The sequence below is a fragment of the Mobula birostris genome, chromosome 10 (genome assembly GCF_030028105.1).
Source record: "Mobula birostris isolate sMobBir1 chromosome 10, sMobBir1.hap1, whole genome shotgun sequence".
In the NCBI taxonomy this organism is placed as follows: Eukaryota; Metazoa; Chordata; class Chondrichthyes; order Myliobatiformes; family Myliobatidae; genus Mobula; species Mobula birostris.
Genome location: NC_092379.1, coordinates 119,808,970 through 119,831,714, shown reverse-complemented (window position 1 = coordinate 119,831,714; position 22,745 = coordinate 119,808,970). Strand labels below are relative to the sequence as shown.

Here is a 22,745-nt window from a genome sequence, read left to right as displayed (position 1 = left end):
ATTGACTAAGTTAAATGAGTTCAAACCTCACAATGAGAATATTAGTGTATTGGAGAGGGTGAGAGTTTAAAGGGAAGGATGATGAAACAAGTTTCTCATTTTGACTGCTTTAAAGCCAAACTATATGGTCTTGGTCATGATTCAGATAGTTCAGTATTGATCCTGTATCCTCCATTTATTCACTCAATCTTACAATGGTTAAAAATATGTTCCCCAGACTAAGCTGGAAAAGGATGTTTCAATTCAAAGTGACTTCCAAGTTTTTTCACTTACTGCTCTGCTTGCTATCTAGTGTACACTCTTGTGAATTGACTGTCATCGCTGTGTCTCATTATCGGTACAATGTCGAACAGTTCAGTACAGGAACTGGCCCTTCAGCCCACAATGTTTTGCCAAGCTAATTTAACACCTAAACTAATCACTTCAGTCTGCACAATGTCCATTCTCTTCCATTCTCTGCAGTCGCATGACAATCTAATTTCCTCGATCATATTTGCCTCCACTCCACCCCAGGCAGTGTGTTGAGGTACCCACCACTCTGTCTGTGTAAATTTGCCCCACACGTTCTCCTTTGAGCTTGCCCTTTTCGCATCAAGTCTGTGGCCTGTAGTATTAGATTTCAAGCCATAGTAAATCAAGGCACCTGGACTTGCTGTGTTGTCGAGAAGACATTTTACCATTCATCCGAGAGGCGGCTTCAGTTCTGATCCATGGTGAACAGTTTTCTGGCTTAAACTGAGTTGTTCTTTGAACAACTCAGTTTAGTTAAACTTTCCTCATTTTAAGAACTGGGAGGTACATTGCCCACACTTATTTGGACTTTTGAAGTGATTATGGGATGAATTTAGCAAGTCAGTATCCAAGTGAAAGAAACAGTTAGTACATTACTATAAGCTTACTGACTCTCACAGCTATCTGGACTATTCCTCTTCTCACCCTGTCTCTTGCAAAAATGCCATTCCCTTCTCGCAATTCTTCTGTCTCCGCCGTATCTGCTCTCAGGATGAGGCTTTTCATTCCAGGATGAGGGAGATGTCCTTTTTTTTAAAGAAAGGGGCTTCCCTTCCTCCACCATCAACTCTGCTCTCAAATGCATCTTCCCCCATTTCACGCGCACCTGCTCTCACTCCATCTGCCCATCACCCCACTAGGAATAGGGTTCCCCTGGTCCTCACCTACCACCCCACCAGCCTCCGGATCCAACATATAATTCTCCGTAACTTCTGCCACTCCAATGGGATCCCACCACTAAGCATATACCACCCCCCCCCCCCCCCACCCGGCTTTCTGCAGGGATCACTCCCTACGCAACTCCCTTGTCCATTTGTCCCCCCCCCATCCCTCCCCACTGATCTCCCTCCTGGCACTTATCCTTGTAAGTGGAACAAGTGCTACACATGCCCTTACACTTCCTCCCTTACCACCATTCAGGGCCCCAGACAGTCCTTCCAGGTGAGGTGACACTTCACCTGTGAGTTGGCTGGGGTGATATACTGCGTCTGGTGCTCCTGATGTGGCCTTCTATATATTGGCGAGACCCGACGCAGACTGGGAGATAGTTTTGCTGAACACCTACTGTCAGAGAAAGCAGGATCTCCCAGTAGCCACACATTTTAATTCCACATCCCATTCCCATTTTGACATGTCTATCCACGGCCTCCTCTACTGTAAAGATGAAGCCACACTCAGGTTGGAGGAACAATACCTTGTATTCCGTGTGGGTAGCCTCCAACCTGATGGCATGAACGTTGACTTCTCAAACTTCCGCTAATGGCCCACTTCCCCTCATACCCCATCCGTTATTTATTTATATACACACACATTCCTTTTTCTCCCTCTGTCCCTCTGACTATAACCCTTGCCCATCCTCTGGGTTTTCCCCCCTCCCCCTTTTCCTTCTTCCTAGGCCTCCTGTCCCAAGATCTTCTCATATCCCTTTTGCCAATCACCTGTCCAGTTCTTGGCTCCATCCCTCCCCCTCCTGTCTTCTCCTATCATTTCTGATCTCCCCCTCCCACTTTCAAATCTCTTACTAACTCTTCTTTCAGTTAGTCCTGACGAAGGGTCTCGGCCTGAAACATCAACTGTACGTCTTCCTAGAGATGCTGCCTGGCCTGCTGCATTCACCAGCAACTTCGATGTGTGTTGCTTGAATTTTCAGCATCTGCAGAATTCCTCGTGTTTAAGTTAATACATTTTGCATATTGCTTTCTGGCTTCCTGTGATGCAAATGAACGTGTGACTGTTGGGTAAGATTGCCTTCAAAACAAGACGAGAAAAGGTGAATGCTGGATGTGAAAGCAGATGTCCACAGCAGAGTAGTGAACAATTGAATAAATGTTAAGATATATGATCTCGGGTATATGATTTTCTTCCTACGTTACCAGTTTAGAACAGCCAGCTTATGAAAAGCAACCGGGTCCATTTTTTTTTCTTTTTAGGCTACTTGGGGGTAGAGGAGGAAAAAATTGAAATGTAATTAAAGATGTTTTGGGCATAGTTATCAAGACTATTATTCAATTAATGAAATGCTAGAGGATAATTAATTGAGAAATGGCATAACATGGTTCAAAAGAATTAGCGCTAATAAAAAAAACAGAGCAGAGATTGTTAGACATTTGCATTGAGTTCCATCTTGATGTTCCTGTAAAGTATAATAATTATTCCCAGGCACACTGTTCCTTTGACTAATCTGAAGCCAGTGACTCAAGTAACACCAGTTCCTGCCTGGAATATCATTTCAAACCGAAAAGGTGGAAATTACCAGAAGATGCCCAGTGGCTACATTTCGGAGTTGGGTTAGTAATGAGTTGAGTGTGTTAAATATCAATCTTTGGTTATGGTTCAAACATTTAAAATTTTAAAAAAAAATTATGGAGTTCCTGAATTAAGTACTTTTTTGTATTATCAAATTTCTTGTACAGAATATGAAAATGAATGTTTATGGCATCTTTCAGTGGTGTTTTAGATGCAAAACCAGCCTCAGCCAATGTGTTTCTTTCTAAATTTCATTTCTCCAATTATTGATGTGCAGTAGTCAGATTGCTTTGCATTGTAGAATCTGATGTACATTTTCCTGAAAGCAAATACTGTATTCTTAGTCCCTCGAGTAGAAGCAGTTTTTGATCTGTGTAATAAAATCAAATTGTTTACCAGTTTTAGCACTTCTGAGGTGTACATTTTTTTAATAGTATGAGCATTTGCTTCATTTGGATAATTCCATTCTTGATTCCAATTTTTTTTATTCCAGACCTTGATCCAAAATCACGCAGGCGGCTATTAAAAAAGATGCGTGGGAAACAGGTCTTCATGGCATTTGCTTATGGGCGAGGCCAATCTGTTCTTCCCCCTCGATTGCAACATAACGTTCCTTGTGGAAGATCTTCACCGCTTCCTTCACCCCAAAATGGCACCTTTTCTCCTTACGATCAGTATAGAGTCCCTCCGCCTCCAAGAAATGGAAGAAACAGCTATACTCCAAGGTTTGGCAAATAAGTCCCAACGAAAAATGTTCATTAAGCTTTAGAAACCATAGAAAAACTACAGCACAGAAACAGGCCTTTTGGCCCTTTTTGGCTGTGCTTAACCATTTTCTGCCTATTCCCACTGACCTGCACACGGACCATATCCCTCCATACACCTCCCATCCATGTATCTGTCCAATTTATTCTTAAATGTTAAAAAAAGAACCCGCATTTACCACCTTGTCTGGCAGCTCATTCCACACTCCCACCACTGTCTGTGTGAAGAAGCGCGCCCCCCCCCCATGTTCCCTTTAAACTTTTCCCCCTTCACCCTTAACCCATGTCCTCTGGGTTTTTTTTTCTCCCCTTGCCTCAGTGGAAAAAGCCTGCTTGCATTCATTCTATCTATACCCATCATAATTTTATATACCTCTATCAAATCTCCCCTCATTCTTCTACGCTCCAGGGAATAAAGTCCTAACCTATTCAACCTTTCTCTGTAACTGAGTTTCTCAAGTCCCGGCAACATCCTTGTAAACGTTCTCTGCACTCTTTCAACCTTATTTATATCCTTCCTGTAATTTGGTGAGCAAAACTGAACACAATACTCCAGATTCGGCCTCACCAATGCCTTATACAACCTCATCATAACATTCCAGCTCTTATACTCAATACTTTGATTAATAAAGGCCAATGTACCAAAAGCACTCTTTACAACCCTATCTATCTGTGACGCCACTTTTAGGGAATTTTGTATCTGTATTCCCAGATCCCTCTGTTCTACTGCACTCTTCAGTGCCCTACCATTTACCTTGTATGTTCTACCTTGGTTTGTCCTTCCAAAGTGCAATACCTCACATTTGTCTGTATTAAACTCCATCTTCCATTTTTCAGCCCATTTTTCCAGCTGGTCCAAATCCCTCTGCAAGCTTTGAAAACCTTCCTCACTGTCCACTACACCTCCAAACTCTGTATCATCAACAAACTTGCTGATCCAGTTTACCACATTATCATCCAGATCATTGATATAGATGACAAATAACAATGGACCCAGCACTGATCCCTGTGGCACACCACTAGTCACAGGCCTCCACTCAGAAGCAATCCTCCACTACCACTCTTTGGCTTCTTCCACTGAGCCAATGTCTAATCCAATTTACCACCTCTCCATGTATACCTAGTGACTGAATTTTCCTAACTAACCTCCCATGCGGGATCTTGTCAAAGGTCTTACTGAAGTCCATGTAGACAACACCCACTGCCTTCCCTTCATCCACTTTCCTGGTAACCTCCTCAAAAAACTCCAATAGATTGGACGAACATGACCTACCATGCACAAAGCCACGTTGACTCTCCCTGATAAGTCCCTGTCTATCCAAATGCTTGTAGATTCTGTCTCTTAGTACTCCCTCCAATGACTTACCCACTACCGACATCAAACTTGCCGGCCTATAATTTCCCGGATTACTTTTCGATCCTTTTTTAAACAACGGAACAACATGAGCCATTCTCCAATCCTCCGGCACCTCACCCATAGACACCGACATTTTAAGTATATCTGCCAAGGCCCCTGCAATTTCAACACTAGTCTCCTTCAAGGTCCGAGGGAATACCCTGTCAGGTCCTGGGGATTTATCCACTTTAATTTGCCTCAAGATAGCAAGCACCACCTCCTTTTCAATCTGTACAGTTTCCATGATCTCGCTACTTGTTTTCCTTAATTCCATAGACTTCATGCCAGTTTCTAGTAAATACAGACAAAAAACCCATTTAAGATCTCCCCCATTTCTTTTGGTTCCGCACATAGCCGACCACCCTGATCTTCAAGAGGACCAATTTTATCCCTTGCAATCCTTTTACTCTTAATATACCTGTAAAAGCTCTTTGGATTATCCTTCTCTTTGACTGCCAAGGCAACCTCATGTCTTAGCCCTCCTGATTTCCTTAAGTATTTTCTTGCACTTTTTATACTCCTCAAGCACCTTATTTACACCATTTCCTATACATGTCATACAACACTCTTTATCAGAGTTGCAATATCCCTTGAGAACCAAGGTTCCTTATTCCTATTCAGTTTGCCTTTAATCCTGACAGGAACATACAAGCTCTGCACTCTCAATTTCTTTGAAGGCTTCCCACTTATCACATCCTTGCCAGAGAACAACCTGTCCCAATCCACGCTTTTTAGATCCTTTCTCATTTCTTCAAATTTGGCTGCCTTCTAGTTTAGAACCTCAACCCTAGGACCAGATCTATCCTTATCCATGATCAAGTTGAAACTAATGGTGTTATCATTGGAACCAAAGTGCTCCCCTACACAGACTTCTGTCACTTGTCCTACCTCGTTTCCTAATAGGAGATCTAATATTGCATCCCCTCTAGTTGGTAACATAATATATCGATTTAGAAAACTTTCATGAACACATTTTACAAACTCTAACCCATCTAGACCCCTAACAGTATGGGAGTTCCAATCAATATGTGGAAAATTAAAACCCCCTACCACCACAACTTTGTTTCCTGCACTCGCCTGCTATCTCTCTGCAGATAGAAAATAGCTTTAAAAAAAATATTAAGAAAATATCATTTTGAGTCTGTTCATGGATGTGTTATTAGCTGCTCCATGCTTGGGGACAGTAGCTCATTAGATTAATAATGACTAAGGATTTTTGAATGCTCTAATTTTATCCGGCTCCATTAAAACTTGCTACAGTGAGGGCAATTGATCCACGTGGCACAAGGATGGTGGAATAACTTGTCATTTCATTTTTAGAAAGAGACTCATTTACCATGTTCTGAATATATTTGCTTGCAATTGCTTTTGGGGGAGAGTATTGGAATAGGAGGTGAACTTGTATTTTCTGTAATAACAAGCTCATTTATCAAAAGCCAGGTATTTGGAGTCGTCGTCCGGAAAATCCAGTTTTAAGCAACTTGAGAAAATGCATGTGGCTGAAAAAAAAGAGAAATTTGCTTGTATCTGATCTTTCTTCTCAGGAATCAGACTAATCGATGTGTGAGTCAACATGGTTTTGATCCTGATTATATCTACGGCTTTCCTGGCCAGGGAAAGAGATGTTATCAGCATTATGATAATTTCACCTATAGATCACGGTAATAGCTTTGAAGATGCTTTATAATACAATCTGATAGTTACTTTAAACTTCAGATCCTTGCCAATGCATAGTTTGTGAGCATAATTCTACGGGTGATGCAGATGTCAGGAAAATATGGGTATTGAACAATTTTGGTGCATACTTGAATCACCTTTTGAATTATTTCCTTGACATAAAAGGTGGTAATGGCTCATATTTCTGCCAACTTGCTTTATCCTTTGTGCTATAAAAACATTAGAGATGAGATTAATAGTTATCCAAAACAAAATGGGTTAATTTACGAAGCCATCATGACCAACCACACTGAACTGATTTGATAAACTCAAGATTCAAAGATGGTGGAAATCCAGAGTAACACATACAAGATGGTGGAGAAACTCAGCAGGCCAGGCAGCATCTAAGGAAAGGAATAAATAGTCGATGTTTTGGGCCAAGACCCTTCATCCTTTCCAGAGATGCTACCTGACCTGCTGAGCTCCTCCAACACTTTGTATGTGTGACCAACTGACACAGGAGAAGAATTAGGCCATTCAGTGCCTCAAGTCCACTCCGCCACTCAACCCCATGCACCTGCGTTCTCGCCATATTCTTTGATGCCCTCATTTGATGGAGGTAATGGAAGTAGTTAATATGGCTTCCAGAAATATTTGAAATTGCTAATAATGTCACAAAGTTGAGATGTATGACACCAAAGGGACACTGATTGCATGGATATCAAGTTAGCTGAGAAAGAGCTAAGGCAATCCTACTGAATGTTCTTTCTCAAACTAAACAAAAGTGAATAGTTGTGCTTCCTGGGATTAGTGTTAGCGTTATTGCTCTTTTGTTTTGACCAGGACTTCGCATGTCAGCCAAAATCTCTAAAATTGTGGAAGGTACATAACTTGGCAGTATTATTGTCTGTAAAGAGGTGAGTAGTAAGTTACAGGAAGTTAAGACCATAAGATAGTACAGCGTAGTGGTTAGTACAATGCTTTACAATACCAGTGACCCAGGTTCATTTCCTGCTGTTGTCTGTAAAGGGTTCGTACATTCTCCCCATGGCTGTGCAGGCTTCCAACAGGTGCTCTGGTTTCCTTCCACATTCCAAAGACATTCTGGTTGATTGATCACTATAAATTGTCCTATGATTAGGCTAGTGTTAAATCAGGAGTTCCTGTGTGCTGTGCCTCCAAGGGCGAGAAGGCAGTAGTTTCCTTCCTCTCCCTGCCCCCCTTCCTCTTCTCCTCTTTCCCCCCCCCCCCACCCCCGGGTATCTCAACAAAACAAGACATAGGAGCATAATTGGGCCACTGGGCCCATTGAGTCTACTCCACTGTTCCATGACAGATTTGTGCTCCCCACCCCCATTCTTCTGCCAAGAACTTACCAGCCTCACATTTGAACAGATTCAATGACTTGACCTCCACAGCTGTCCATGGCAATAAGTTCTGCAGGTTCACCCATGTGATAATTAACCGACTAACATGCACGTTTTTGGGATGTGGGAAGAAACCCATGCACTTGCGGGGAGAACGTACAAACTTGCAGCTACCGTTGGGAATCGAACCCATGGTGCTGGTGCTGTGAGGTGTTCTACCATGCCACACACTAAAGGAGGGCTCACGCCCAAAGCGGGAATCATAGGAGGGTTCACGCCCAAAGCAGGAATCATAGCCCAGACAAACAAGCAGAGTTGACATTTGCACAATGGTGGACAGGATACCAAACAAACCGGCTACACTGTCTTAATGTTCCAAGAACAATTTGACATTCAAGCATATTTCTGTATAAGTGGTGGAAATACTCTGGGGAGTAGAGTAGTGAGTCATTGATTTCAGAATACAATGGATTCTGGTTAATTGGGACACCAAGTCCAGTGCATTCTAGCACAATTAAGCAACAACTCCAATTAGCCAATATTTCATAGAAATAGTTACAGGCATACAAAAGACAAACTACAGTTTAAGTAACATTGTGTATTTTTAAATCAATTAGAGCATTAATACTATTGTATTATAAAACTTATTAGTTCCTAATAGTCATTGACAGAGGAATTCATCTAGCGTACTGTCATGTTCCTTTGACTAAATGAACAAAATGAGTGCAGATAGACTGCCTTCATACAATGCTTTTGACGATTGCATCCTCCAAATCTTCATTTTGATGTAACATTCAAGATGGTTGTTGATGCCTTAATTCTTTATAATACCTCATTTGTGAAGCAATGAAATTTTCATTTTCACTGCTTGCCAGTTCTGGCATCTCCAAGCCTGAATGCATGAAACCACAGTGAGCAAAACTGTTCTAAATTGTCTTGCTGTTTATTTCTTGCCATCTACCAGTGACAAAAATCACATTTTTGAACGCAAGCACATGCTGCTGAAGCTACTTTAAATCTTTGCTCTAAGAGCTCTGTAGTGTCTAACATCCATGTGTGTATAACTGATGCTAGAAACAGCCTCCTGTCCCAAATGAGTAACATAGTGCCCTAAATAAATGAAGGGATCCCAGCTATGTTCTCAATTAGTTTGTTTTTAAAGTTGACCCAAATAAGCAGCTGTCCCGACTAACCAGAATCCAGTACATCTGGCCTTCGATCTGCCTGTTGTTCCAATAGTTCAGGCTGGCCTAACTATGCTGCTTTTGAAAATGTGCTCTACAGAATTTTGATTGTGAAGGGTTTCCTGAGATGAATTGGATGGATTTGCCTTTGAATATTGAGGGGATTCTCATGTTGATGATCATTGTCTTCCTTGTGTCCTTGTTTATCATTAAGCTTTGCAGTGTTCAATTAAGTCATCTGTAAGCATCCTCAGCTATGATCAATGAAGCCACTGAAGGTAGCTTGCATTTCTCATTTAGACTGAGGGAACCCAATAGCAGTGGTGAGCCAAAGGCAATGGGCCTGTCACAGCTATCTTATGTGGTGGTGAGTTGTGACTCCTTCCCTGTGGTACCATTAGTAGGGAGAGGGGTAAATAGGGAAAAGATAACAGTGCAAATTTCTTAATGCAAAATCGGAGGGAAAAAATGCCTGCTCGTGTTGGTGTTTCTAATTTGTTTCAAAGCAGCTTTGGTAAAAGATTGTGTGCCATTTTACTCTTTGGTAAAGAAGTATGTCAATGACATGGGAATGGAGTGGGGGGGGGAAGAGTAGGGGTGAACGCCATCTTAGTTTTGTGTACATCTGATTATCATTTTGGTTTCTATTAATATTGTACTACTTTATTTCTGTTTTCTATATGTTACTTGTCAAAATCTTGGTCCCCGGGCTGTGCTTGTTCTGCTAAATAGGATAATTAAAGTGATGGGTAGGCTTTAAATATGTGGTAACAATTTGGTAAAGGACATGCTTGTCCTGCTGATGAACATCTGCAGAGTAAACTAGTGTTTAGGAGGAAACGGAAATATAAGTAATTTAAAAGGTTTATAGAATAGGTTTGAATTAGACTTCCCTGCTAACATGAGACTGTAAGACATAGGAGCAGAATTAGGCCATTCAGCCCATTGAGTCTGCACCATCCTATCATGGCTGATCCCGATCCTATTCAACTCCATATATGTGCCTTCTCGCCATATCCTTTGATACCCTGACCGATCAAGAAATGATGAACTTCCACCTTAAATATATGCACAGACTTGGCCTCCACTGCTATCTACGGCAGAGCGTTCCACAGATTTACTGCGCTTTGGCTTTTTTAATAAAATAAAATAAATAAATAAATCCTCTTTACTACTGACCTAATAGGTTGCCCCTCAGTTCTGAAGCGGTGCCCTCTAGGTCTGGATACCTCCACCATAGGAAACATCCTTTCCACATCCACCCTATCTCATCCTTTCAGTACTCAGTAGGTTTTAATGAGATCCCCACACATTCTTCTAAATTCCAGTGAGTATGGGTCCAAAGCAGCCAAACGCTCATGTTAACCCCTTCATTACCAGAATAATCCTAAAGAGCCACCTCTGGCCCCTCTCCAATGACAACACATCCTTTGTAATGTGTCCAAAACTGATGAGGATACTCCAAGTGCGGCCTGACTAGTGTCTTATAAAAGCTCAGCATTATCTTGTTTTTATATTCTATTCCCCTTGAAATAAATGTCAACATTGCATTGCTTTCTTTACCACAGGCTCAAGCTGTAAATTAACCTTTTGGGAGTCTTGTATGAGGACTCCCAAGTCCCTCTGCAGTTCAGATGTTTGAATTTCTCTTCCTTTAGATAATAGTCCTCACTAATGTTCCTTTTACCAAAATGTATTATCATACATTTCCCAACACTGTATTCCATCTGCCAATTTTCTGCCCATTCTTCCAATTTATCTGAGTCCTGTTGCAATCGTGCTGCTTTCTCAGCACTACCTACCCCTCCACCTATCTTTGTATCATCTGCAAACTTTACCAGTCATCAATTCCATTATCTAAATCATTGACAAACAGTGTGAAAAGTAGCAGTCCTAATACTGACCCCTAAAGAACACCACCCAGAAAAGGCCCCTTATTTTCAATTGCTGCCTCCTACCTGTCAGCCATTCAACTATTCATGCCAGTATCTTTCCTGTAATGCCATAAGATTTTATCATGTAAATGATAAGCAGCCTTGTGTGTGGCACCTTAACAAATGCCTTCTGAAAATCCAAGTAAATGACATCCACTGCCTCTCCCCTGTTCACCATGCTTGTTACTACTTCGAAAAACCCTAACAGATTTGTCAGGCAAGATTTTCCTTTACAGAAACCTTGTTGATTTTGACTTATTTTATCATTAGTCTCCAAGTAGCTTGAAACCTTATCCTTAATAGATTCTAACACTTCCCCAACCACTGAGGTTAGGCTAACTGGCCTGTAATTTCTTTTGCCTTCCTGTCCTCTTAAAGAGTGAAGTTATTCCAGTCCTCCAGGACCATGCCAGAATCAAGTGATTGTTGAAAGATCATGACCAATACATCAGTTATCTTTTCAGCGATCCCTCAGGATTCTGGGATGTAGACCATCTAGTCCAAGTGACTTATCCACGTTGAGACTTTTCAGTTTGCCTTGCACGTTTTCCTTTGTAGTAGCAATGGCACGCTCTCCTGCTCCCTGACACTCCGGGACCTCTGGCACACTGGTAGTGTCTTCTACAGTGAAGACAGATGCAGTGTACCTATTAAGTTCATCTGCCATACCTCACCAGCATCATTTTCCAGTGGTCCAATATCACCTCTTGCCTCCCTTTTACTTTTGATATAACTGAAAAAAACTTCTGGTATTCTGCTTTATAATTATTGGCTAGTCTACCTTCATATTTCATTTTTTCCTCAGTTTTTTTTTAGTTGCCTTTTGTTAGATTTTAAAAAGCTTTCCAATCATCCAAATTCCCACTCACTCTTGCTACCTTATATGCCCTTTCCTTGGTTTCTACGCAGTCCTTAACTACTTTTGTCAGCCATGGTTGCCTACCACTGCCGCTTGAGAACTTCCTCTCTGGGACATGCCCATCCTGCACCTTGTGAATTTTTGCCAGAAACTTTAGCCACCTCTACTCTGTCGTCATCATCCCCACCAATATCCTCCTGCAATCCACCTGGGCAAGCTCCTCTCTCATGCCTCGATAATTCCCTTTATTCCATTGCGATACTGATACAAGTAACTTGTGCTTCACTCCCCTCAAATTGCAGTATGAATTTAATCATATTATGATCGCTGCCTCCTAAGGGTTCCTTTTACTAAGCTCCCTGATGAGATCTGGGTTATTACACAACACCCAATCTAAGATGGCCTTCCCGGAGTAGGCTAAAGCACAAGCTGCTCAAAAAAAAAAGCCATCTCGTAGGCATTGAACAAATTCCCTCTTGCAATCCGACAGCAACCTGATTTTCCCAGTCCCCGTTGCAATTGTCATTTTAGTTAGTACATGCCTTGGTGGAGGCAGGTTTTGAAAGGGAAGGTGAAGGCATTATCTATGTAAAGAATTTGTAACAAAGTAGTTTAACTCCTTTTCCACTAAATTAATCTAATAGATGTATAATAGGTGCTTTCTAACAGGAACTCATTTTGCCTAGTGGCATATTTCTGTATGATTTATCCTGTGTAATGCTTTGTAAAAATAATGGTCAGTCATGAATAATGAGAATACAGTTTAAATCCTGCTGAAAGGTATAAACCTGAAGATTAAAGGGTAACAATATTAAAATTGTGAAGTGAGAAGGAAAAACATTTCTGGAAAGCCATTGTGAATTCACAATCTCTGTATGTATTTAAGATATTTATAAGATCATGAGGGAATTAAGGTTGGTAATGTTATGCATGTCATCCAGATTTAAGAGCTGAATTTGCCTACCTTAGCTGCTTTAATTGATGATTGTGGATGAATTTACTATTTTCAACAAGTTCTTGCAGCAGAAGTCGCAGACCCTTTCAGTATGTCAACAAGGATTGCCAATTTGGCTATACACCGGAGAATGAAGAGCCAAGAACAATTGAAGAAACTGTTGCTTTCTATGAAATTGAGGAAGGAAATGAGCCACATTTTCCTACTGTACAAGTGAGTAAATAACTTCATGGTACTTGCCTATATACATTTTGTCAGGATAATTTGCTTAGTAGTTGACTTCCACTTGCATTATAAACACATCTCCTTAATGCATTATGCAGTGAGTGAATTGTTTTCTAATTGGTATTTGGGATCAGTGTGTCACTGGTGCTATTGCTATTCCTTTGTGGCTTTTGGAAAGAATGGTGGTGAGCCACTGCTGTTGCAGTCCTTCTGGAGAAGGTCAAGTGGATCTAGGATGTAGACAGGAGCTGGTGTATGAGTTTTGTGGAGAAAATTGCAGATGGTGTTACTTCATTGCACCTGCTGCCTTGGTGGTGCTAGTGGGTGTGGACAGTGCTGTCAGAGTAGCCATAGTATAACTGCACAGCATGTTATAGATGTACTCTGCATTTGCTATGTGCTAGTGGTGAACAGAGTGATTGTTCCCCTCAACAGCTGTTAAAAGACAGATCACACTCAGACAAACTTAAAGGTTCAACTCTTGAAGCTGGTTGCATATATTGTAATTGTATTTTTCCAGTTTTCTGTTCTGTAGTGCAGCATTTTAAAGTGAATGTCGATTTCTGGTTGTGCTTTCTTTTGAGGATTTTAACTAATTTTATTGCCTTTTGATTCAGATAATCTATTTGTATTCAAAGAACACCTCATAGTGTATTTATTTTTCATTTTTGCACTGTACACCCAGTTGGTGCGATTGTTCATTAGTTCTATTATGGTTATTGGATTTATTGTGTATGCCCACAAGAAAACTTGTACATGCACTTTGATAAAATTTATTTTGATATCCAAAACAATCAAGTTGATATTTCTCGTTTAGAGCCAACCTACTTCCTCTTCAGTTATGCAAGCTCCAGCTAGCTACTGGGTAACAAGTGGAAGTTCAGTGTCTGTTGGCAAGCAGGTCACTCCTGAAGATGCTGATGAACCTAGTGATGAGGGTGAGTTGAAACATGAAGTGTTGGAAGTTTTTACATCCAATTAGACCCAATTTACTTTATAAGTTGAAGTGTAGGGTCTAGTTTGTTCTCCTACTGTTATTTAGGTAGTAGGAACATGGATTCTGCAGCAAATTGGTAAATTGGTTTAATTATCACATGTACCAAGGTATAGTGGATGAAATGGTTTGCGTGCCATTCATATAGACCATTTCATCACATCAGTACATTGAGGGATAAGGGAAACAAAATAATGCAAAATAGTATTAGTTACAGAATGTAGAACTGATAGACAATAAGGCACAAGGCCATAACAAGGTCAGATATCAAGAGTCCATCTAATAAAATGATAGATCTGCTAGAAGATGAAACATGGAATAAAGAGAGGGAGTTGGGGCAGTGTGTGTGTGAGCGATGGGCAGATGGAGAGGGTAGAAGGGAAAAGGGTAATGGGACCAGTTGGATCAGGAGAGAAAAGGAACAGGTTAGAGCAGTTATTGGAAGTTGGAGATTTTGATTATACTGCCCATTACCTCTGCAATTGCTTTCCTGTTATCTTTGTTAAAAGCATTTGGTTTTAATAAAATAGTAATCAAGCTACTTTTTTGAAGGAATCAAGTTTCTGTTCATAAACTGCTTAATTTTATAATTGCAGATAGCTGTATCAAATTATGATCAAAGAACTGGTTTGCTAATCAAAAATCCAACAAAAGTTGTGACAGCTGCAATTCTGTATATTAGTGTTTTCCCCTCCTCTCTTTTTTTCCCCCCACCCCCTATATCAAATAGATAAATTTTCTGGAAGAGGAAAATAACACTATTGTCTTTTCCCAGGGGAATATCATGAAGACTTTCTTTATGCAACAACAGGTTGGTATGGCATACTTGAAAGTTACAGTATTTGTTGTGAAACTACTATTTTATTTTTTCCAAAGCTTTAGCAGTAAATCAATTAACAATTCTGCTAGTAGGTTATAGAATAAATCTATAAAATACTGTCTATCTCCTAAATATAGTACATATGTTTACATCTATTGTGCATCCTGAATATTTTTAGCCATTGGCAATAGTGGTGTTCTTATTCCATTAAATTGGAAAAAATAATACTGAATACTGATTTGCATTCCTCATCAAACAAATGTAAATTGTCATAGCTGCCCTTTGGCCCATCACAGGAACTTAGAGCTGCTGAGCTTTACCCATCCAATTTAGTAATTGAAGTCCCTAGAATCATATGGAAAACTTGTACTTTTTAAATAAAAAAAAAAAGTGGTGCCAGGAGTGAATGCAGCTCTCTAGCCCAAACACTCTTTTATGATAGTTCTATATAATGTCCCTGCTTTTAGAATCACACTAGACTTCCCCTGTGCTGCTGGAATCTCATTTTTCTTGCAAACACTTTACCCAAGCACGTCTATTCGGAAGACCCCGAATTCAATTCCAGATGCAACTTGGACCAGCTGAAATTAGCCTGCACTATTTCATACCTGTGCATCTTCACCAGATTTTTGTGAAATTGTCATTTCATGATCATGGTTACTAAAACTAGTTTTTAAATTCCAAATTTGAGTTAAATCTTCAGTTACTATGGTGCGGTTAAGGTATCTGAACACTGCCATCGTGTTGCTGAGCTCTCAGATTTACTCAGATTGTGTATTTAAAGGAGCTGTGAGTGCTGAGCCATTGAATATATTGAAGACTGAAGTAGAGTTGAGGTCTAGGTTATCAGACAGCAAGATTGAAGGATTTCATTCAAATAACGAATCAATTAATAAGACTATTCTATGACCACCATTTCTTCTTTTAAATCATGGAAAGTGATAAAATTATTTTGCATCCTAAAGCTATTCATTTTGGGCATAACCTGCTATTTGCTCATTGCTTTATGTTGTTCATTTCCCCACCTCGTGGTGCATTAGGTGGCAACTTTGCTATTTCTTTGGCATTTTTTTTTTTTTTTTTTTAAACAAGGTTGTCTTGCTAGCTCAACCCAGTACTGATGGAAAGTGTATAAGGAGCCAGCTGGGTTCTAACCTGGGACCACTTTCCTTGAATTCAGTGCAGATGCCACTACTTCACTAGCTGCCATGCTTTGTATTGTATGCTATGTATTTTGTGCTGTAGCCCCATTTAAAAACTCTTCTGGTAAGATGGTGTGCTACAGTGCTAACTAAAGGTTTTTAACCTTTTATGATCTCAAGACACTGCTGAACATTAGTGCTTCAGGTACTGCTGATCCACCCCATCAGCAAGTTGCTTGTTGGCGGAGGAGCTGAACTTGGTGCAGACTGCTACAGAGAGGCATTGTAGTTGATTTGTGAGGGTGGTGAGTGTTTACCTAGTCACTTCTCGTGATCACGAGACCTTGTTGGACATTGGTAATGTAGAATGCTGCAGGTCTAGTTCACTGGCATGTTGATGGGACTGATGGTGGGGGAACTGTGGCCTTGGTTGGAGTGCAAACTAACCCTCGTGCCGAGATGTGTGTTGCAGCTGCTGGAGGTGATGTGGTGAAGTATCCAGACTTCTCTCCAGTGTTCGCTTGGTGGAAGATGCGCTAGATTGCAGACATCTGTGGTCTTGTTCTTGCCAGCAATATCCATGGACTCTGACTTGGGCTATATGTTTTTTGTGTGACTGTTTACTGCTGTCTTATATGTACTATGTGAGCCTTGTGCTGTGTTTGACTGTTGGTACTGTTTTGTACCTTGTTCCTGGAGGAACACTGATCTGTTTGGCTGCATTCATCGATATTTGTGTATGGTTGAATGTCAATTGAACTTGATCTTCAACATTGAAGCTGTCAGTTGACTTCATGGTAGGAATGTTAATATATCTAACAGAAGTCAATGTGCAAAAATTGCAAAATCCAGTCATGTACTGGAGTTGTAATTTAACTAAACCGAGTATGATTTGGAAGTAAAATTTTCTTATAGAAAAACCAAGATTGCTTAGCTTTGCATTAATTTGTAGTAATTGTCTTCAGTCTGGTAGTTAGATTATTACAGTGCATGTGGCAATGTAGGAAATTAACAATTCAGAATTCCTGAGTTGTCACCTGTTCTTTAAAAGTCACATTTTCACCTTTTTGATATTATTTATCATAGATGGAAAAGCAAATTTTATTCATTCTCATCTGTTCTCTTGAATTTTGGTCATTATGCTGTTGTGAGATAATTTGAAATGAATTGAGCTGTGAATTTGTATAAACTTAGGAAATGCATACCAAACATCTAGGTATTTGTTTAGTGTAAATTGCATAATTCTGGTCAACAACTTCTTGCATTTAGATCAAAATAGCCTGTTGTTTAATATTGGCTATTCAGCATTTCAACCAAATATCAGTAAATGTATATGAGTAATTAATTCTGTACCATTAGTTTCAGAATGTTATTTACTTACAGATTCTGGGTATTCTGATCCAACAATATATAGTGCTTTGGAGTCTACAGCTAACCTGGCAAGTGTGCTTCATTCTGCATGCATTTTAATGTCTTTTCTATGTTAAATAGGGAGCTGAGTTTTTAAAAAGAACCAAATGACCAGCTTGTTTCCAATTCGGTGTCAAAAATGGGACATTTGCATAGTTAGTTTCAGTAATAGTGCACATTTGTAAAATTGTAGAATTTTGCCATGTTAGAAATAAACATTAGACAATCCCACTTCCCGGTCCCTGGTCTGTAGCCCTGCAAGTCATGAATTTGCAGGTACTTTGTGTGAATTGTAAAAATATGGCTTGACTTCTGCCTCTATCCATTTTGGCAGTGAGTTCCAGATCCCCTCTGCTACTTGAATTGGTCTTTTTTTTTTTTTCCTCACATTGTCCATAATTCAACAAATTAATTTATGTCAGTGTAATATGGAGTTGAATGGTATTGCTCATTCTATGTTCTTTCGGTTGAATAGATTTTAGTCAGTATATCACCATTAAAATGGTATTACCTTTTGGGCAGAGCATTAAAAATATCTAATGGACAGCATTGTGTGCCTTCAGGAACAATAGAAAACTAGTAGAAATCACTATTTTAAGAATCTGTTATGCTTAATGATTAATTGTCAAATTAATGTTAAGTAATTGAAGTACATTTTGAACAAAGGCAGCAATGTTATGATTGGTACCCTGATCCATTTAGGCTTTTTAATTCAAAGTAAAAGATTGAGGGATGCAGATATACAAACATTAAAAGTAATGTAGGCTGTAAACATTATATGAACAAAAACAAATGAACACTGATTTGTTGCTAAATGGGTTGAATTGAAAAGACTGATATTGTGCTAATGTGCAGAACTGTGGCGCAACAGTCCTGTTCAAAATTCCAGCTTCTATATCAACTACAGAAAGGTTTTAGTGAAAAGGGTTTTCTTAACTGGTTGGGAATGAGAGGAGGCATATAGTGCAATGTATGAACATTGTATATTTTTCTTTTGTTTTGTGTACTAGAACCTTTTAGCCTAAGATTTTTTTATTCTAGACCCAAAGGAAGAAAATGATTTGTTTGTCTTGTAGTCTATTCAGGAGGGATGCTCTGCTGCAGAGTCACCCCAGGAGGGCCAAGTTGGCACACATTTCAGTTATTCACAGCAGGTATGCAGTTCCACAACAAAACTAGGGAATGGTTATACAACATTGAAAATAATATAGAATTATTCTTTTGCATTCAGAGGAAGAAAGGGTTTATTTTGAATGTGAGTTCTTGGAATATGGGTTTTGTGTATTATGGCTATCAGTTTAACTTTGCATTTTCAATGTTTACTGTTTCCCATGGAATGTATTGTTTGGTGTTAATTAAAACTTTGAGCAATGGTTGTGACTTGGGGCTTTGCCAATTCAAAACTGAACAAGATATTTTTGTGGAAGTTTATCCATGGTGTTCAAATTTTTAATTTGTTACAGATGGGAAATTCAACAGTGATATCAACATCCTCTTGTGTCAGTGCAGCCTCTGGTGTAGAGTTCTCCTCCAACTCACTAGGAGCAAGCCAAACCACAGTGACCTATGCAACAGTGCCACATCAGGCACTTGCACCACCTGTTCTTGTGCCTTCTCATCCTGTTGGTAGACCGGGTATGGAATACAAACAAGCTGGACGTAGTGTTTTTTCATATTCTTGATTTTTTTAAAATTGTTTTAAATTTTTCATGTAGTGGAAAGATATTAAGATACTTTGTATTTTAGTGATTGTCGATTATACATTTTGCTGCACCCAGTCAGAATCTAGCAGTCACACTTTCCATAAACAAGATTCTGCAGATGCTGGAAATCCAGACTAATGCACAATGCTGGAGGAGCTCAGCAGGCCAGGCAGCATCTATGGAGAGGAGTAAATGGTCAACATTTCAGGCTGAGACCTTTTGTCAGGACTAGAAAGGATTTTAGGGGTGGAGCTAGAATAAATAGGTTGGGGAGGCACAGGTGGGAATACAAGATGGCAGGTGATGGATGAAGCCAGGTGAGGGCAAAGGTGTTTTGCGGGGATAGGGGGAATGAAGTGAGAGCTGGGAAGTGTTGAGTGGTAAAGGGCTGGAGAAGGAAACTGATAAGAGGAGAATGAACTATGGGATAAAGAAAAATGAGGGGCATCAAAAGGGGTAAGGGGATGCAGAATGGGAAATGGAAAAAGAAGGGGGTAGAAATTATTGGAAGTTGGTGGGGGGGGAGTGTTCGTGCCATCAGGTTGGAGGCTACACAAATGAAATAGACAATAGGTGCAAGAGTAGGCCATTCAGCCCTTCAAGCCAGTCCCACCATTCACTGATCATCCACAATCAGTACCCTGTTCCTGCCTTCTCCCTATATCCCTTGACTCTGCTATCTTTAAGAGCTCTATCTAACTCTTTCTTGAAAGAATGTAGAAATTTGGCCTCCACTGCCTTCTGAGGCAGAGCATTCCACAGATCCACAACTCTCTGGGTGAAAAAGTTTTTCCTCAAGTCTGTTCTAAATTGTTCACCCTTTATTCTTAAACTGTGGCCTCTGGTTCTGGACTCCCCCAACATCGGGAACATGTTTCCTGCCTTTAGCATGTCCAATCCCTTAATAATATGTTTCAATCAGATCCCCTCTCATCCTTCTAATATGAGGATGCGAATGAGGGATGCCCCTCCAACCTGAGAGTGGCCTTGTCATGACAGAAGAGGCAGCCATGGACAGATTGCAAATCAAGCTGTGTAAATGGAGTGGGTGTTTCAACCCAGTTCATGTAGTTGCTCACATGTAGTTATCAATACTTCAGCCCCCTACCATGTGGATCCGCACAATATGCAGTTATTGCAACAAATTAATAGTAAAGAATGCTTGAAGGATTCAGATGTAGTTTACAGATTCTGGGTAAGCTTCCATTCATCCCCAGCATTCTAGACTTAAATGGCTCAAAGAATTAATCTGTTAAACTACCAATTTCTATTTTGCTATTGCTACAAAGGGTGATTGATAAATTTGTGGCCCAAGGTAGGTGGAGTCAATTTTCGAAAACCTGGCATTTTTATTTTTCAACATGGCCCCCTCCTACATTTCCACACTTATTCCAGCGGTTGTGGAGCATACAGATCTTGGACCTCCAGAAAGTGCCCACAGCAGGGGTGATTGATAAGTTTGTGGCCTACAGTAGAAGGAGATGAGTTATACAACTCTCGTTACATGCAGGTCAAATCTTTGAGTGATTATGCAGAAGGTTTGAAGTTGTTAACTCAGGTGATTGATAAGTTTGTGGCCTAAGGTAGAAGGAGATGAGTTTCAACTGAGTGATCATGCAGAAAGTTTGAAGTTAATAACTCATCTCCTCTTACCTTAGGCCACAAACTTATCACCCCTGAGTTATTAACTTCAAACTTTCTGCATAATTGCTCAAAGATTTGACCTGTATGTGCATGTAACGAGAGTTGTATAACTCATCATCTACTGTAGGCCACGAACTTATCAATCACCCCTGCAAGATCCATATGCTCCATGACCACTGGACTAAGTGTGTACATGTAGGAGGGGGCTATGTTGAAAAATAAATGTGCTAGGTTTTCTAAAATTGACTCTTCCTACCTTGGGCCACGAACTTATCAATCACCCCCCCCCCCCCCCCCCCCCCCCCCCCCCCCCCGGCCTGGTACAGCAAATTATTTTACAACAAACTTGTGAGTGCTAATTACTGACTCGGTCAGTAATTCATTCATTGATTCTGTATGGTTATTCTATTAGTTTTATTGTATGCTCAAGAAAATAAATCAGGGTCGTATATAGTGACATGTATGTACTTTTGATAACAAATTAACTTTAACTTTGCTTCAGGGTCATTAGCAAGCCTTAATGGACATAACATATATTAGACATGCAGTTTGCCCAGTTCAGTTTGTACAAACATGGCAGTTGTAAGCATTGGCAACAGTAATATACACTGCAAGTATGGTTTCAAAATAGCAATAAAGTTAAATAAAATCTGCAAGTTTAACATGCTTTACTTGAGTAGAAATAAAGCCATTCAGACCTCTAGTTCTGTAATTTGTCAACATCTACTTCACAACACCCTTTATTTGTCTTTACTCCCCATGTGTTAAGACTGTTGACCAATAAACTAGTCCATTTGACTTGGATGCTCTGGCAGTCCATTTCCATTGTATATGGTGTGTGCATGTGTCATTTGCAAAATTTAATTTGCTTCAGAAATGACCTATCAGTTATGAATAATTTTCATGTACTGTTGTGCTGTTCAAATATAGTATTTAATTGTATTAGGTTAGAAGTCAGTGTGTTTAAAATACATTTGGTTCAGTTGTGTAGCTTCTTGCATTGTACTAACAAATGCTTTGGGATAGGAAAGGAAAGCCAGCCATTCAATGGTTCTTGCACTACCTTAAATATCCAATAGATGGTACTCTTCTATTAGTCTTACACTAACTTGATAGCACCCAAAACTCCAGATTTTTTTGGATTTTTACATTATTTTTGTATCCAAGCTGTTTGCTCAAAACTATATGAATTGAGAAGTGTTGGGATTGAGTGTAAAGAAAAAGTTGCCTGGGTTATTGAATATTGATCTTTGGGTTTCAGTCCAAGGTTCCTTGGAAGTAGCAAAATAGGTCAATAGACATCAAGTCCAGTAAAGTTTATTATTATTTAACTATCTAAATGCATATGATGTATATAGAGATGAGACAACATTCCTCCAAACTAGGGTGTCAAGCACGGTGGTACACAACACATAGCACAATAACTTATGAAAGTAAGGATAAAATCTGCAGATGAATGACACAAATAACAAACTAAAGTGCATTAATATTAAATATTGTAAGGTACGGAACAGGTTAACCAGTGACACTTTGAATACGATGCAGCAGGGAGTTCAGAAGCCTAATGGCCTGGGGAAGAAAGTGTTTCTCATGCTAATCATTCTTGTTTTATGAATGGTAGTCTCCTGCCTGATGGTAAAGTCAGAGGATCCTGGATGGATGGGGTGGGATCCTTAATATGAAGGGCTCTATGTATGCAGCGCTCCTGATAAATGCTCCCAGTGGATGGTAGGGAGACCCCTATGATCTTCCCAGCTGTTCTCAGTTGTTTGTAAGGACTTCTAGTCTGATGCTCGACTGCACCCATACCAGATGGAAATGCAACTTGTCAGGACATCCTGTGGTGCTCCGTAAACGTAGTTAAGATTGGGTGGGGGGGGAAGAGGCGGAGCCTTGCCTTAATCTCAGGAAGTGGAGATGCTGCTGTGCCACCTT

At 40.0% G+C, this 22,745-nt stretch overlaps 1 protein-coding gene across 1 annotated transcript in view; it reads left to right on the top strand.

Moving 5' to 3' along the window:
• The window catches only part of alg13 (ALG13 UDP-N-acetylglucosaminyltransferase subunit), an 89,649-nt gene that overhangs the window by 59,041 nt on the left and 7,863 nt on the right, over positions 1 to 22,745 (top strand). The window contains exons 17-25 of the mRNA XM_072269769.1: positions 2,671 to 2,798; positions 3,251 to 3,482; positions 6,462 to 6,578; positions 12,932 to 13,085; positions 13,915 to 14,035; positions 14,867 to 14,902; positions 17,437 to 17,492; positions 18,540 to 18,617; positions 18,927 to 19,098. Of these exons, the coding sequence (XP_072125870.1) occupies positions 2,671 to 2,798; positions 3,251 to 3,482; positions 6,462 to 6,578; positions 12,932 to 13,085; positions 13,915 to 14,035; positions 14,867 to 14,902; positions 17,437 to 17,492; positions 18,540 to 18,617; positions 18,927 to 19,098 (1,094 nt within the window). The remainder of the gene's footprint in view (positions 1 to 2,670; positions 2,799 to 3,250; positions 3,483 to 6,461; positions 6,579 to 12,931; positions 13,086 to 13,914; positions 14,036 to 14,866; positions 14,903 to 17,436; positions 17,493 to 18,539; positions 18,618 to 18,926; positions 19,099 to 22,745) is intronic.